This window comes from Melanotaenia boesemani, chromosome 6, assembly GCF_017639745.1.
Source record: "Melanotaenia boesemani isolate fMelBoe1 chromosome 6, fMelBoe1.pri, whole genome shotgun sequence".
Taxonomy (NCBI): domain Eukaryota; kingdom Metazoa; phylum Chordata; class Actinopteri; order Atheriniformes; family Melanotaeniidae; genus Melanotaenia; species Melanotaenia boesemani.
Genome location: NC_055687.1, coordinates 1,240,001 through 1,256,285, shown reverse-complemented (window position 1 = coordinate 1,256,285; position 16,285 = coordinate 1,240,001). Strand labels below are relative to the sequence as shown.

General features: G+C 44.0%; 1 protein-coding gene across 1 annotated transcript in view; it reads right to left on the bottom strand.

Moving 5' to 3' along the window:
* The window catches only part of LOC121641533 (CREB-regulated transcription coactivator 2), a 45,957-nt gene that overhangs the window by 6,175 nt on the left and 23,497 nt on the right, over positions 1–16,285 (bottom strand). The window contains exons 11-14 of the mRNA XM_041987730.1: positions 14,718–14,989; positions 9,625–10,094; positions 9,310–9,540; positions 9,054–9,239 (exon numbers count right to left, since the gene is read on the bottom strand). Coding sequence (XP_041843664.1) covers positions 9,054–9,239; positions 9,310–9,540; positions 9,625–10,094; positions 14,718–14,989 — 1,159 coding nt within the window. The remainder of the gene's footprint in view (positions 1–9,053; positions 9,240–9,309; positions 9,541–9,624; positions 10,095–14,717; positions 14,990–16,285) is intronic.

The following is a 16,285-nucleotide window of genomic DNA, read 5'->3' as shown; positions in this document are numbered from 1 at the left end:
TTAAACTGGAAATCCTTGTGTTGTTCCAGAGGGTGATGGCAGGACTGACCTCCGAGTCGGCGTCATGGAAACGAGTCAGTGTCATGAAACCAAGTCGGATTCCTGGAAACGAGTCGCATTCATGGAACGAGTTGGAGTCATGGTTCTGTTCCTCCATCCCTCTACCACACTGATGAAGACCCTGATGTTTTGTATCTGAATGAGGCTAAAGTGAAACAGAATCCATGAAAATTCCCATTTTCAGATGTGTTTTTCCCAGTTTAATCAGAAGTTGATATCTTTGTTTCTGTGACATTGGTGCATCTGTGGATCAGACTCTCTCTGTACACAGATCTCTAGACTCAGCAAACCTCCAGAAACAGAACCTGGTAACAATTCTATTCTACAGTCATTTAGCAGATGCTTTTCTCCAAAGCAACCTACATCTGAAGGTGGTTAGGCAGTACTGTTAAAGCGTAACTCCACCTCCTACATTCTGTGTAACTCCACCCACTGGTGAATTTGAAAAATGCCTGAAACTGCAGGGGTTGGGGTGGGAGGTGTGGGGTGATCAGGAGGCAGAGAGTGGGCGGGTCAGGACGCACAGGTAGAAATGATTGACAGACAGCAGCTCAGCTCACTGGCAAGATGCAAAGATTCACAAAGCAGCTTCGCCACAGAGCGTCTTTGATGAGGAAGACTTTCCCTCCTGAACCTCCTCAGCTCCACATGAAGCAGGTGGTCCTGAACGTATCAGTGTGAGCCGTTAGCGCTGTTAGCTGTTAGCGCTGTTAGCCGTTAGCCGTTAGCGCTGTTAGCTGCCTGTCAGCAGCTCCAGCAGCTCTGGAAAGCTGTGGAGACTCGCGGCAGCTTGTAGCAGCTGCAGGAAGAGCTGCTGGAAGTTGCTGCTACTACGATTTGAGCTGCTGTCTGTCTCCAGATGAGGATCAGCAGGTAAAGAATAAAGTCCAGTTTTACTTTTACACCCTCAGAAGCACAAATCCGTCCCATCGCAGGAAGATTTCATCAGAAACTCTTTGAAAGAACAGAAGTCTGAAACTAGCAGATCTACACCAGATAAGTTCACATCCCTTCATATTGGTGGGCGTGGTTTTCTATGCCAACAAGACGAGGCCCCGCCTACCTGCATCTGGAGGGAGGAGCTGTGGGGTTTTTATAATTTCATGTGATGTAGATAACCTCTATGTCACGAAAAACATAACCTGGTTTCACTCTGTAGAGGGCGCTATGAGCCATTTTTACAGGTTTAGCAGCAGTTTTCTCTTAAAACAGCAACAGTTAAAATATTTCTTCATATATATTAGTTAAGGATTTAAGAGTTAAGGGTTAACATCTGGTTTCCAGGTGTAGCGTCAGGTCTGTAGATGTAACTATAAACATGTGTGGTATCCACAGAAAGTCCAGAATCTCAGCTACCAGCTCAGTAAAACCATTTCTATCACCAACACACACAGTTAAGACAACAATAGTTAAAAGACCAGGTACACAAAGTCCGAACACAAATGATGTCTCCTCATGAACACAAAGAAACGCCTCCTCTACTGAAAGCTCACATGTCACAGATTCCACAGCTGGAAGTTTCATCTCACTACGATGATAACAGCATTATTTATCACGTTTCATCATAAAAACATCACCATCACTACTATGTTGCTAAGAGACCTCTATTTAGACCTGGACATGATGATGAAGCCACTTCCTGTCAGACTTTCCACCAATCAGAGAGCTTAGATTGACGGTAACGTCCAATCAGGAGCAGCCAAAGATCAACCAGTGAGCAGAAAGTTCTATGTGTGTGTGAAAAGAAGAAAAATAATGCTCCTCTATGGCTGGAATAAAGCCAAGAAGACGTTTCTGATGCACGGTGGCGCCACAAAGCAGCTGAGCTGGAGCTGGTTTAGTGAGGATGGCAGGTAAATAGTAGCAGGAATAACTGGAAATGAGGAAAAAGTGGAAACATGGAAATAGTTTCTGTTGTGTGTTTGTTTCAATAACAATATTTTTTCTCCTGAAAGCCAAAACTTGAGAGAACGATGAGATGAGAAAAGGTTTGGTCACTGTTGATCTGTGTGTTATTTCTACAAAGTTCTGTTAGTAATAAATTCTGCTTTCTTCTTCTGGTCGACCTTTATGCTGCTACATCTATTCATACATTCATTTTACATCATTTTACCTCCCAGTCTGACAGCTGCTACACACTGGTTTATACTGGGATTAAAAGCTGCTACACACTGGTTTATACTGGGATTAAAAGCTGCTACAGACTGGTTTATACTGGGATTAAAAGCTGCTACACACTGGTTTATCCAGGGATTAAAAGCTGCTACAGACTGGTTTATACTGGGATTAAAAGCTGCTACACACTGGTTCATACTGGGATTAAAAGCTGTTACACACTGGTTTATACTGGGATTAAAAGCTGCTACACACTGGTTCATACTGGGATTAAAAGCTGTTACAGACTGGTTTGTACTGGGATTAAAAGCTGCTACAGACTGGTTTATACTGGGATTAAACGCTGCTACACACTGGTTTATACTGGGATTAAAAGCTGCTACAGACTAGTTTATACTGGGATTAAAAACTGCTACAGACTGGTTTATACTGGGATTAAAAGCTGCTACAGACTGGTTTATACTGGGATTAAAAGATGCTACACACTGGTTTATACTGGGATTAAAAGCTGTTACAGACTGGTTTATACTGGGATTAAAAACTGCTACAGACTGGTTTATACTGGGATTAAAAGCTGCTACAGACTGGTTTATACTGGGATTAAAAGATGCTACACACTGGTTTATACTGGGATTAAAAGCTGTTACAGACTGGTTTATACTGGGATTAAAAACTGCTACAGACTGGTTTATACTGGGATTAAAAGCTGCTACAGACTGGTTTATACTGGGATTAAAAGCTGTTACAGACTGGTTTATACTGGGATTAAAAGCTGCTACAGACTGGTTTATACTGGGATTAAAAACTGCTACAGACTGGTTTATAATGGGATTAAAAGCTGCTACAGACTGGTTTATACTGGGATTAAAAGCTGTTACAGACTGGTTTATACTGGGATTAAAAGCTGCTACAGACTGGTTTATACTGGGATTAAAAGCTGCTACAGACTGGTTTATACTGGGATTAAAAGCTGTTACAGACTGGTTTATACTGGGATTAAAAGCTGTTACAGACTGGTTTATACTGGGATTAAAAGCTGCTACAGACTGGTTTATACTGGGATTAAAAGCTGCTACAGACTGGTTTATACTGGGATTAAAAGCTGCTACAGACTGGTTTATACTGGGATTAAACGCTGCTACAGACTGGTTTATACTGGGATTAAAAGCTGTTACAGACTGGTTTATACTGGGATTAAAAGCTGCTACAGACTGGTTTATACTGGGATTAAAAGCTGTTACAGACTGGTTTATACTGGGATTAAAAGCTGCTACAGACTGGTTTATACTGGGATTAAAAGCTGTTACAGACTGGTTTATACTGGGATTAAAAGCTGCTACAGACTGGTTTATACTGGGATTAAAAGCTGCTACAGACTGGTTTATACTGGGATTAAAAGCTGTTACAGACTGGTTTATACTGGGATTAAAAGCTGCTACAGACTGGTTTATACTGGGATTAAAAGCTGCTACAGACTGGTTTATACTGGGATTAAAAGCTGCTACAGACTGGTTTATACTGGGATTAAAAGCTGTTACAGACTGGTTTATACTGGGATTAAAAGCTGCTACACACTGGTTTATACTGGGATCAAAAGCTGTTACACACTGGTTTATACTGGTATTAAAAGCTGTTACAGACTGGTTTATACTGGGATTAAACGCTGCTACAGACTGGTTTATACTGGGATTAAAAGCTGTTACACACTGGTTTATACTGGTATTAAAAGCTGTTACAGACTGGTTTATGCTGGGATTAAAAGCTGCTACAGACTGGTTTATGCTGGGATTAAAAGCTGCTACAGACTGGTTTATACTGGGATTAAAAGCTGTTACAGACTGGTTTATACTGGGATTAAAAACTGCTACAGACTGGTTTATACTGGGATTAAAAGCTGTTACAGACTGGTTTATACTGGGATTAAAAGCTGTTACAGACTGGTTTATACTGGGATTAAAAGCCGCTACACACTGGTTTATACTGGGATTAAAAGCTGCTACAGACTGGTTTACACTGGGATTAAAAGCTGCTACACACTGGTTTATACTGGGATTAAAAGCTGTTACAGACTGGTTTATACTGGGATTAAAAGCTGCTACAGACTGGTTTATACTGGGATTAAAAGCTGCTACAGACTGGTTTATACTGGGATTAAAAGATGCTACACACTGGTTTATACTGGGATTAAAAGCTGTTACAGACTGGTTTATACTGGATTAAAAGCTGCTACAGACTGGTTTATACTGGGATTAAAAGCTGCTACAGACTGGTTTATACTGGGATTAAAAGCTGCTACACACTGGTTTATACTGGGATTAAAAACTGCTACAGACTGGTTTATACTGGGATTAAAAGCTGTTACAGACTGGTTTATACTGGGATTAAAAGCTGCTACACATTGGTTTATACTGGGATTAAAAGCCGTTACAGACTGGTTTATACTGGGATTAAAAGCTGTTACAGACTAGTTTATACTGGGATTAAAAGCTGCTACACACTGGTTTATACTGGGATTAAAAGCTGCTACAGACTGGTTTATACTGGGATTAAAAGCTGCTACAGACTGGTTTATACTGGGATTAAAAGCTGCTACAGACTGGTTTATACTGGGATTAAAAGCTGCTACAGACTGGTTTATACTGGGATTAAAAGCTGCTACACACTGGTTTATGCTGGGATTAAAAGCTGCTACAGACTGGTTTATGCTGGGATTAAAAGCTGTTACAGACTGGTTTATACTGGGATTAAAAGCTGCTACAGACTGGTTTATACTGGGATTAAAAGCTGCTACAGACTGGTTTATATTGGGATTAAAAGCTGTTACAGACTGGTTTATACTGGGATTAAAAGCTGTTACAGACTGGTTTATACTGGGATTAAAAGCTGCTACACACTGGTTTATACTGGGATTAAAAGCTGCTACAGACTGGTTTATACTGGGATTAAAAGCTGTTACAGACTGGTTTATACTGGGATTAAAAGCTGCTACACACTGGTTTATACTGGGATTAAAAGCTGCTATAGACTGGTTTATACTGGGATTAAAAGCTGTTACAGACTGGTTTATACTGGGATTAAAAGCTGCTACACACTGGTTTATACTGGGATCAAAAGCTGTTACACACTGGTTTATACTGGTATTAAAAGCTGTTACAGACTGGTTTATACTGGGATCAAAAGCTGTTACACACTGGTTTATACTGGTATTAAACGCTGCTACAGACTGGTTTATACTGGGATTAAAAGCTGCTACAGACTGGTTTATACTGGGATTAAAAGCTGTTACAGACTGGTTTATACTGGGATCAAAAGCTGTTACACACTGGTTTATACTGGTATTAAACGCTGCTACAGACTGGTTTATACTGGGATTAAAAGCTGTTACACACTGGTTTATACTGGTATTAAAAGCTGTTACAGACTGGTTTATGCTGGGATTAAACGCTGCTACAGACTGGTTTATGCTGGGATTAAAAGCTGCTACAGACTGGTTTATACTGGGATTAAAAGCTGTTACAGACTGGTTTATACTGGGATTAAAAACTGCTACAGACTGGTTTATACTGGGATTAAAAGCTGTTACAGACTGGTTTATACTGGGACTAAAAGCTGTTACAGACTGGTTTATAGTGGGATTAAAAGCTGTTACAGACTGGTTTATACTGGGACTAAAAGCTGTTACAGACTGGTTTATACTGGGATTAAAAGCTGTTACAGAGTGGTTTATACTGGGATTAAAAGCTGTTACAGACTGGTTTATACTGGGAGTAAAAGCTGTTACAGACTGGTTTATACTGGGATTAAAAGCCGCTACACACTGGTTTATACTGGGATTAAAAGCTGCTACAGACTGGTTTACACTGGGATTAAAAGCTGCTACACACTGGTTTATACTGGGATTAAAAGCTGTTACAGACTGGTTTATACTGGGATTAAAAGCTGTTACAGACTGGTTTATACTGGGATTAAAAGCTGCTACAGACTGGTTTATACTGGGACTAAAAGCTGCTACAGACTGGTTTATACTGGGATTAAAAGCTGTTACATACTGCTTTATAATGGGATTAAAAGCTGTTACAGACTGGTTTATACTGGGATTAAAAGCTGCTACACACTGGTTTATATTGGGATTAAAAGCTGCTACACACTGGTTTATATTGGGATTAAAAGCTGCTACAGACTGGTTTACACTGGGATTAAAAGCTGCTACAGACTGGTTTATACTGGGATTAAAAGCTGTTACACATTGGTTTATACTGGGATTAAAAGCTGTTACAGACTGGTTTATACTGGGATTAAAAGCTGTTACAGACTGGTTTATACTGGGATTAAAAGCTGTTACAGACTGGTTTATACTGGGATTAAAAGCTGCTACACACTGGTTTATACTGGGATTAAAAGCTGTTACAGACTGGTTTATACTGGGATTAAAAGCTGTTACAGACTGGTTTATACTGGGATTAAAAGCTGTTACAGACTGGTTTATACTGGGATTAAAAGCTGTTACACACTGGTTTATACTGGGATTAAAAGCTGCTACACACTGGTTTATACTGGGATTAAAAGCTGTTACAGACTGGTTTATACTGGGATTAAAAGCTGTTACACACTGGTTTATACTGGGATTAAAACCTGCTACACACTGGTTTATACTGGGATTAAAAGCTGCTACAGACTGGTTTATACTGGGATTAAAAGCTGTTATAGACTGGTTTATACTGGGATTAAAAGCTGCTACAGACTGGTTTATACTGGGATTAAAAGCTGCTACAGACTGGTTTATACTGGGATTAAAAGCTGCTACACACTGGTTTATACTGGGATTAAAAGCTGCTACAGACTGGTTTATACTGGGATTAAAAACTGCTACAGACTGGTTTATACTGGGATTAAAAGCTGCTACACACTGGTTTATACTGGGATTAAAAGCCGTTACAGACTGGTTTATACTGGGATTAAAAGCTGTTACAGACTAGTTTATACTGGGATTAAAAGCTGCTACACACTGGTTTATACTGGGATTAAAAGCTGCTACAGACTGGTTTATACTGGGATTAAAAGCTGCTACAGACTGGTTTATACTGGGATTAAAAGCTGCTACAGACTGGTTTATACTGGGATTAAAAGCTGCTACAGACTGATTTATACTGGGATTAAAAGCTGCTACAGACTGGTTTATACTGGGATTAAAAGCTGTTACAGACTGGTTTATACTGGGATTAAAAGCTGTTACACACTGGTTTATACTGGGATTAAAAGCTGCTACAGACTGGTTTATACTGGCTGCTTCTGCTGACCAGAACATTCCGGTTACATCATCCCAAACTAAATACAAGTGTCGAGCTCTAATAACAGGACTGGTTATTTGGTGGGAGCCATTTTTAACTCAGAGCTCACAACAACAAGCAGATTAACTCACACCTCTTCCTCTTTCATCTGCTCTTCCTCATCATTTTTCATCTCAGACCTCAAACATTCCAGACAAACTTGGTTCAGGGAATCTTTTCCCACTCTGTAACCTTCCCGTTCCTTCTCCCACACTTCTAAGAGATTCTAATATGGCGGATACAAGTGATGAACAGTTCCTGGCGTTATTTTGTTCCATTCTCCTGGCAAACAGATCTTCAGGTGTCCAACAGTACAGGCTTGTTTCAGTTCAGTCCCAAGCCCTCCTCTTCCTCAGCCAGGCTTGTTCGTGTGGTTCTTCAAGCTGGTGATGGGTGACGGCTCTGGATGCAGGTCTGACTGAGGGATCAGAAACCAGCTGGTACACCTGAAAACATCATCAGCTGACTTCATATATGACGCCTAAGCAGGCGTTTCATTGGATTCTCAAAAGAAATTAGAATAAATTAAAAACCAAGAGCAGCAGCCCTGAAAAGAAAACATCTCCAACATAATAAACTGGTAAAAGTAACCCCAGTCCCAGTGGAAATAAAACCCAAACCAGATCTGCCATCTTCCACTTAGACCCATGTCTCTTTCATCTGTGGTCCCTATTCAGATTCATATCTGTTGTCAACCTGACCTCAGTCTGAACGCTCATTTCATCAGACTTCTTTACTGAAGTGAGACAGACATCACCAGATCGTCTTCTTCTCCATCTGTGGGCTGAAAACTAGTTACACCTGAGTCTGATAGAGGTCACATTTAAATTACGCCACACACCGGGAAAAAAACATCAGAATTGCGCGTTAATACCTGCAGAGGAAACGTAGTCTGAGGCGACGTCAGCGTGTAATACCACTGCTGACCACCAGGGGCTGGCTGCTGGTTCAGCTGGGCAGATGAGCGTGACCTTTTCATTCACTGTGGAGGCGGCTCTGACTCATCACATCCTGCAGCTCAGACCATCAGACTTTAAACGGGTCACAGAAAGCTGCATTTTGCTGACTGAACCTGGAGTTTCTGATCTGTACGACTTCTACATAACCACCGTTCCAGTTTCAGGAAGACTGGGGTGAAGATGGTTACGTTGGCCTTTTCAAACCTCAGAAATGGTTTTAAACATCTTCCATCCTCATAGATCCTCCTCTATAAATATAATTAAAAAATCAATTAACTGATTTTAAACTTCAGATCTGGAGGTCTTTTTAACCAGAAATAAAAACTCTGATCCACATCAAATGAATAAAATTCCATCAGCAGATTCTGCTGCTCACTGTTCAGGAATTATTCACATCCAGCTTTTGGTTTTCTCTCAACGAATGTTTGAGGTTCTGCATCTCAGAACCGATCAAACATTAGTGAGAAGTTCTGCAGAATTCAGAGGGTCTGTAAAACCTCAGAGAGCGGTGTTCCTGAAGGATTACTCAGGAATATGGCTCCTCAGATCCGGGTCTGTGAGGCGTGTTTGTGTCAGGATGGGGCTCACTCACGTTGTACAAGTCGGCTGTCAGGTTGAAGTGTTGATGCTGTTGGAGGCTGCCGGCTCGCTGCTGCTCCGCCTGCTGCGCTTCCTGTTTGACTTGGCACAGAAAAGACGAGGACGTCTGGACGCACGGGTCCAACACGCCTTCGGTTTTTATGGACTCGTTGATCTGTGGTCCCATCGGCCTCTGATGCTGCGGGGACAGACATTGATTAACTGCCAGAAATCATCTCGTTAGCCTGGAATCACGTGTCGCAACGTACCGATCCAACGTGCTGCTGCATGTGCTGGTTGCGAAGGTTCTGCAGGTGGAGCTGCGGTTGCTGCACGCTGGGTCGCGGCTGCTGGAGACGGTGCAGCTGCTGGTGACCCAGCGGAGGAGGCTGCTGTCCGGGCTGGGTGCCGGGTAGCTGCGGGTGCTGGTGGGTCTGGCTGAGTGGGTACGGAGGAAGCCGCTGGTCCAGAGGTAGCTTACTGGTGTCCAGCGGGACGCCCTGTAAGAAAAGACAGAAGAGAAAACTGACTTCCTGTTGGGAAGCAGGGTCACCGACTTCCTGTCGAGAAGGTGTGGGTCTCACCTGTGTGATGGAAGACAAGGTGGGGGAGATGGTGGGCGAGAACTGTTTGGAGTGATGCCGCCGTGCCTCCCCTCCCATGGGCAGTATGAGCGGCGACAGTTGGGCTCGTCTCCTGGGTGACGTGCTGAGCGGGGGTTGACCTTGACTGCTGAGCAGTGGCGAGTAGGAGGTTGAGACAGATACGGCCCCGCCCATTCCGCTGCCGTAGGTGTGGTTACTGCTGGACAAGGACTGGAGGGAGGAGTTACTGAGAGACGAGTGCAGTGATTGGCTGCTGAGGGAAGATGGGAGGGAGAGGGAGGTGCTGAGCGATGACTGCAGGGAGGGGTTGCTTAGCGACGAATGCAGAGAGGTGGAGCTCAGAGAGTTGGAAAAGGAGTGGCTGCTGAGTGATGATTGGATGTTGGGGTTGCTAAGTGACGACTGCAAGGAGGGGTTACTGAGCGTGCTCTGTAGAGATGCCAGGAGTCCTGAGGAGAGAAAAAACAAACTGTCAGAAACAAATTGTGTTTTTTTTATATATATATTTACAGTTCTGATGAATCATCCTGATCCAGTTCTAATCCAGTCCAGATCCAGTTCTATGCCAGTCCTGATCCAATCAAGGTCCAGTCCAGATCCAGTCCTGATCCAATCCAGGTCCAGTCCAGATCCAGTTCTATGCCAGTCCTGATCTAGTCCTGATCCAATCCAGGTCCAGTCCAGATCCAGTCCTAAACCACTCCAGATCCAGACTCATTTTTTTCTGTATTTCCAGTAAAACAGGAAACAGTTTCAGTGATTTACTGAAACATATTCCTACATAAATATATATCCATCATTGCGATCAGAACCAGAGTTGGTCCAGTTCTGAGAAGCTTTAAGACTGATACCAATGTTCAGTCATTAGTCTCCTCCAGCGGCCTCATAGTCCATGTTTTTATCCAGACTTTTATAGCATATTTACTTTCGTTGGACATGTGATAAATTGCTGATCACATCTCTGTCGAGGTCCGGGTTCTGGGGAGGATCCGTCCCTCCATCAGACCTGTTGAGGTCCGGGTTCTGGAGAGGATCCGTCCCTCCGTCAGACCTGTTTCCACTGTTCTTCAGTCCAGTTCTTGGGTCATGTGACCTCAGCCTTTTCTGGCTTCCTAACAGCCACGTTTCCATGGAGACCATTTCTGATGAGGCTTCGGATCAGCTGAAGGTCCAGATGCATCTCTCAGGTCCTGGTTCAGGTCTTTGCTGGTTTTACAGGTGAAACCAAAGAAATGGGAACAAATGAAGCGTCTTTGTGACAAAGAGCCTAAAGATCCAGTTTAAACCGGTTCTTTGCTGAGTCGTCTGTTATGTGTCGACACATCTCTGGTTCGTCCTGCGAGTCAGGAGCCTTTTACCCTGAAGGACTCAGAGTCTGAGTTAAGTTCCTCTGGACCTGGTCCGGTACCAGGACTGAACTGGAACTGGTCCGCTACGAGGAATGAACTGGAAATGAGGGAAATGCAGAAAAACTCTGAGACCTTCAGAAAGCTGGAGAACTGTTGATGAAGACCAGTTTAGAAAATTACAACAAAGTTAAAGAGGAAGACATGAGGACTGTTCCAGGACTCTGGACCAGGATTTTGTTTTTACTCCGGTTTTTGTCCTTACTCCGGTTTTTGTCCTGTGGATTAAATGCTCACCTGATCGTCAAGGTGTTCCTGGACGATCAGGTGAGCTGAAGCCCCACAGAGCAGTCCACAAACCAACAAACATCTCCACGGTGATCTCAGCCAGGTAACAAGTCAGCAGGGAGTCCAGCCCACAGAGACTGTCTGTTTTCACCTGAGCTGCTCTCCAGGTGATCAGATCAGGTGTAAACATCAGGAGTCTCCCAGGATTTATCCCCCCTCAGATTCAACCTCCATGTCCACCTGCTTTACTACAGAAACAGGGCTGAGATGTGAAACCAGGCAGCTGGAAACGTTCTTTTAAAGCCGGTCCAGTTCTGACTAAAGAACATCACGGGTCTTCCCCAGCATCCTCTTATCTGCCCATACGCTTCACAGCGTCATGAAACTGGTCCAGGTTCAGCTCCGAAGAGGCGAGCTGATAGCAGCTTCCTGCCTGCGGTCGCCATGTTCGCTTCGCACACGATAAAAGCTCAAACTTTTTCCGACAGCACTTCCACCCACTGAAACCCAGCCATCCTCCCTCCTCTCTGAACTCGCTGAGGTTAAATTTAGCACCCTGCTGACACACCTCTCAGTTTCATGTCGCCCACACACTTCCTCTGCTAACTTCACCCAGCCCAGGACCTCATCCTCACTCAGTCTCTGAACCAGAACCGTCTGATCACAGCAGATCCAATCACCTCAGAGACCTGAGACCTTTACAGAACCACAACCCAGAACCAAGTAGTTCCAGGGTGATGTTCAGCATGGTGTAAAAAGTAGTTCCAGGGTGGTGTTCAGCATGGTGTAAAAAGTAGTTCCAGGGTGGTGTTCGGCACGGTGTGAAAAGTAGTTCCAGGGTGGTGTTCGGCACGGTGTGAAAAGTAGTTCCAGGGTGGTGTTCAGCATGGTGTGAAAAGTAGTTCCAGGGTGATGTTCAGCATGGTGTAAAAAGTAGTTCCAGGGTGGTGTTCAGCACGGTGTAAAAAGTAGTTCCAGGGTGGTGTTCGGCAGGGTGTAAAAAGTAGTTCCAGGGTGATGTTCTGCAGGGTGTAAAAAGTAGTTCCAGGGTGGTGTTCAGCACGGTGTAAAAAGTAGTTCCAGGGTGATGTTCAGCATGGTGTAAAAAGTAGTTCCAGGGTGGTGTTCTGCAGGGTGTAAAAAGTAGTTCCAGGGTGGTGTTCAGCACGGTGTAAAAAGTAGTTCCAGGGTGATGTTCAGCACGGTGTAAAAAGTAGTTCCAGGGTGATGTTCAGCACGGTGTAAAAAGTAGTTCCAGGGTGATGTTCAGCATGGTGTGAAAAGTAGTTCCAGGGTGATGTTCAGCACGGTGTAAAAAGTAGTTCCAGGGTGATGTTCTGCAGGGTGTAAAAAGTAGTTCCAGGGTGATGTTCAGCACGGTGTAAGAAGTAGTTCCAGGGTGATGTTCAGCACGGTGTAAAAAGTAGTTCCAGGGTGATGTTCAGCATGGTGTAAAAAGTAGTTCCAGGGTGATGTTCAGCACGGTGTAAAAAGTAGTTCCAGGGTGATGTTCAGCATGGTGTAAAAAGTAGTTCCAGGGTGATGTTCAGCACGGTGTAAAAAGTAGTTCCAGGGTGACGTTCAGCATGGTGTAAAAAGTAGTTCCAGGGTGATGTTCAGCACGGTGTAAAAAGTAGTTCCAGGGTGGTGTTCAGCATGGTGTAAAAAGTAGTTCCAGGGTGATGTTCAGCATGGTGTAAAAAGTAGTTCCAGGGTAATGTTCGGCATAGTGTAAAAAGTAGTTCCAGGGTGATGTTCAGCATGGTGTAAAAAGTAGTTCCAGGGTGGTGTTCGGCATGGTGTAAAAAGTAGTTCCAGGGTGGTGTTCAGCATGGTGTAAAAAGTAGTTCCAGGGTGGTGTTCGGCATGGTGTAAAAAGTAGTTCCAGGGTGGTGTTCAGCATGGTGTAAAAAGTAGTTCCAGGGTGGTGTTCAGCATGGTGTAAAAAGTAGTTCCAGGGTGGTGTTCAGCATGGTGTAAAAAGTAGTTCCAGGGTGGTGTTCAGCATGGTGTAAAAAGTAGTTCCAGGGTGGTGTTCAGCATGGTGTAGCATCTCTTCTTCTAACATGTCTGGAAACGTCTGGGAAGTGAGGAGACCAGTTGCTGGAGTTTTAGGAGACGGATGTTGTCCCATTCTGGTCTGATGCAGGATTCTAGCTGCTCTACAGTTCTGGACCTTGGTTGCTGGATTTCTGCTTCCATGATGCTCCAGATGTTGTGTACTGGTGAAAGGTCTGGACTGCAGGCAGGCCAGTTCAGCAGCCAGACTCTTCTCCTGTGAGTCTTCCTGAGTCCATGCAGTGGTTTCCAGTAGAGAATCATGTCTGCTTTTAATGCAGAAGATCACCAGCATGCAGCCTTGTCCCATGCACACAGAGATTCCTCCTGATTCTCTGAATCTTCTGATGATATTCTACACTGTAGATGGAGGATCTTCAAAGTCTGAGGAACATTTTTCTGATATTGTTCCACAGTTTTAGAGCCAGTTTGTATCAAATTGGTGGTGTTTTTCCAGACATGTTGCTGCATCAGATTCACTATCAGCTCATAATTTCATCACATGGTGAAACGTCTCCATTTCATCATCTCATATGTTGTTGCTACTGCGAATAAAATATGACCTGATGAAATTCTGTTATTTACATTTTAAACAACATCCCAAATCTTCTGGAGTTGAGGTTGTAGATTATTCTGACCGGCTCTTATCCCAGCTGACATACCCAGGTCAGGCCATTCAGGTCGGAACCCTCCACCAACCACAAGACCCATCCCAAATGGTGCCTGCTTATCTCATCTCTCCTCCATCATCCAGAATAACCATGAATCTTCTCTGGAAGTCTTTCCACCATCTGACACTAGGCCTGTAACGATTAGTCAACGTTGTTGACAATAAAAATAGTCGACAACGAATTTACCTGTCAACTATTGTCGCAAAAAAAAAAAAAAAAACTACAGAGTGAGACATCGTCTTCTTTGTTTTATCTCTGCTGAGAGTTGCACATGCACAATAACTTTACGGTAAACTTTTAAATAAATTAAATACATGTGAGGTTTGTAAAGCGGACCTTGTGTACCACAAAGTACGTCTGCAACGCTCGAACATTTAAAGAGGAGGAACGTCGGACTTACAGAACAACCTCATGCAAGATGTTAATGCTGGAAGTGAAATAAGATCCATTTATAATAATCATGAGATACAGAATCCGATTGGTCGACTAGTCGTTTTAATAGTCATTAGTTGCAGCCCTATGTGACACATCTGAAGGAGAACACCTGGGTTCTCCACGTCCAGAAAATGGACTAAAGTAAAATCACTGATGTCATAAACAGATGCAAACCTCTTCTGATGGAAATGAATACCTCCAGTAGCTGGAGGAAACGTCAACACCTCTGACCCCGCCTCCATCCACTGAATCAGTCCTGCCTGTGTGTACCAACCTGGCGTTGGGTGGTGGTGGAAGCTGCCGTTCCCTCCTGGTGTGGTAGCGGTGTTGATGCCCAGCTGTGTGAGGGTGGAGGCCAGGTTGCCCGTGCTGCTGCCCCCACTCAGAGAGGAGGATCCTGGGTATCCGGGCTCGTCCTGGTCCAGCGGCGTGGGCAGCGGGGAAGGGAAGTGGAGGCTGGACAGGTCGGGCAGGGAGCCGCCTGTGTTGAGGGCCGAGGGGACGCCGTGAACCGGTGTGGACGGCTGCTCCGGGGACGTGAAGATGCTACGAGGAAACAGATGGAACATCATTTCATTCCCAGCAATCCCAGTTTAGACATGAGGTGTTAGGAAAACCAACACACAGAAAGTGTGGAGCTCAGACAGGGACTTTAGTTTTCTGTCTTCCAGCTCCATGTTTTGTAACTGCTGCTAGCTAGCTAGCTAGCTAGCGCTGGTTAAGTGATGGAAGCTGAATTTGAGTGGTTCGATTTAACCAGTAATTCCTCTCAGAAACGACAAAGAAACGGATCGTTCAGCTGCTCCTGTTTCCTGATGGACACGAAGTTCTTAGAACACCAGAGCAGGAACCTCCTCTACCTCCTCCTCCTGCTGCTCTTATTATTAAAGCAGATTTCTGTCTGGTTTACAGGTGGTTAATGGGAGTATTTCTAACATTGCTCTCTGTGTGCAGGCGGGCGTGTAGTTTTTAGAATAAAGGAATAAATCTAAACCTGGTCTAGAGGAAAGAGCTCAGATCACTGCTGCTGGGATCTGGTGCAGAATTAAAATAACCTAAATAACAAGAAAAGATTTTAATAGGAAATAACGGAATGAAAAAAACATATCAGATAATATTAATAATAATCATGGATTAGATTTCCGTAGAGCTTTTCAAGGCACCCAGAGCGCTTCCCATCGTCTCCGTTACTCTTTCATACCTTCTGATGCTAAGCTATGTGCAGCCACAGCTGATCTGAAACAGGCTGACGGAAACATGGCCGATCCGCCCCTACGGCCTCTTCGACCACCACCCAACCTTCATCCACATTCCCACACCAGCGATGCTGACACCCGAGGCTAGGAGGGTGAAGTGTCTTGCCCAAGGACACAACGACAGATTAACTGGGGCAGCAGGAATCGAACCGCCAACATTCCGATCACTGGACGACCTGCTCTACTAAAATAAAATAAACTGCTGGAGGTACTTGGTAAGCTGTAGGGAGGTAGGGAATCTAACGGGCGGTGAAACTGGGTTGATCAGGTTTCTGAGAGCAGGTCCTGGATCAGGATAAAACGTTTGTTGAAAGAGAAAAAATCCAAATAAAGTTACATTTAAATCCTGCTGGTGTCTCTGTATGCTGATGATGTTGGATTCATCATTTACAGAGTTTCAGAGGAGATTTCTAAACATGGGGATTTTATCGTGTATGGGGATAAAGCCAAAAAATATTGGGATACCCAGCTGTATTTGCAACCATGACAACAACTACAGGTTTATTCTGCAAGTCTGAAAATACGGTCAGTGTCCAACATGCTGCTGGAACGGACCTGGATTTACAGACCGGCAGCATGAATCAGG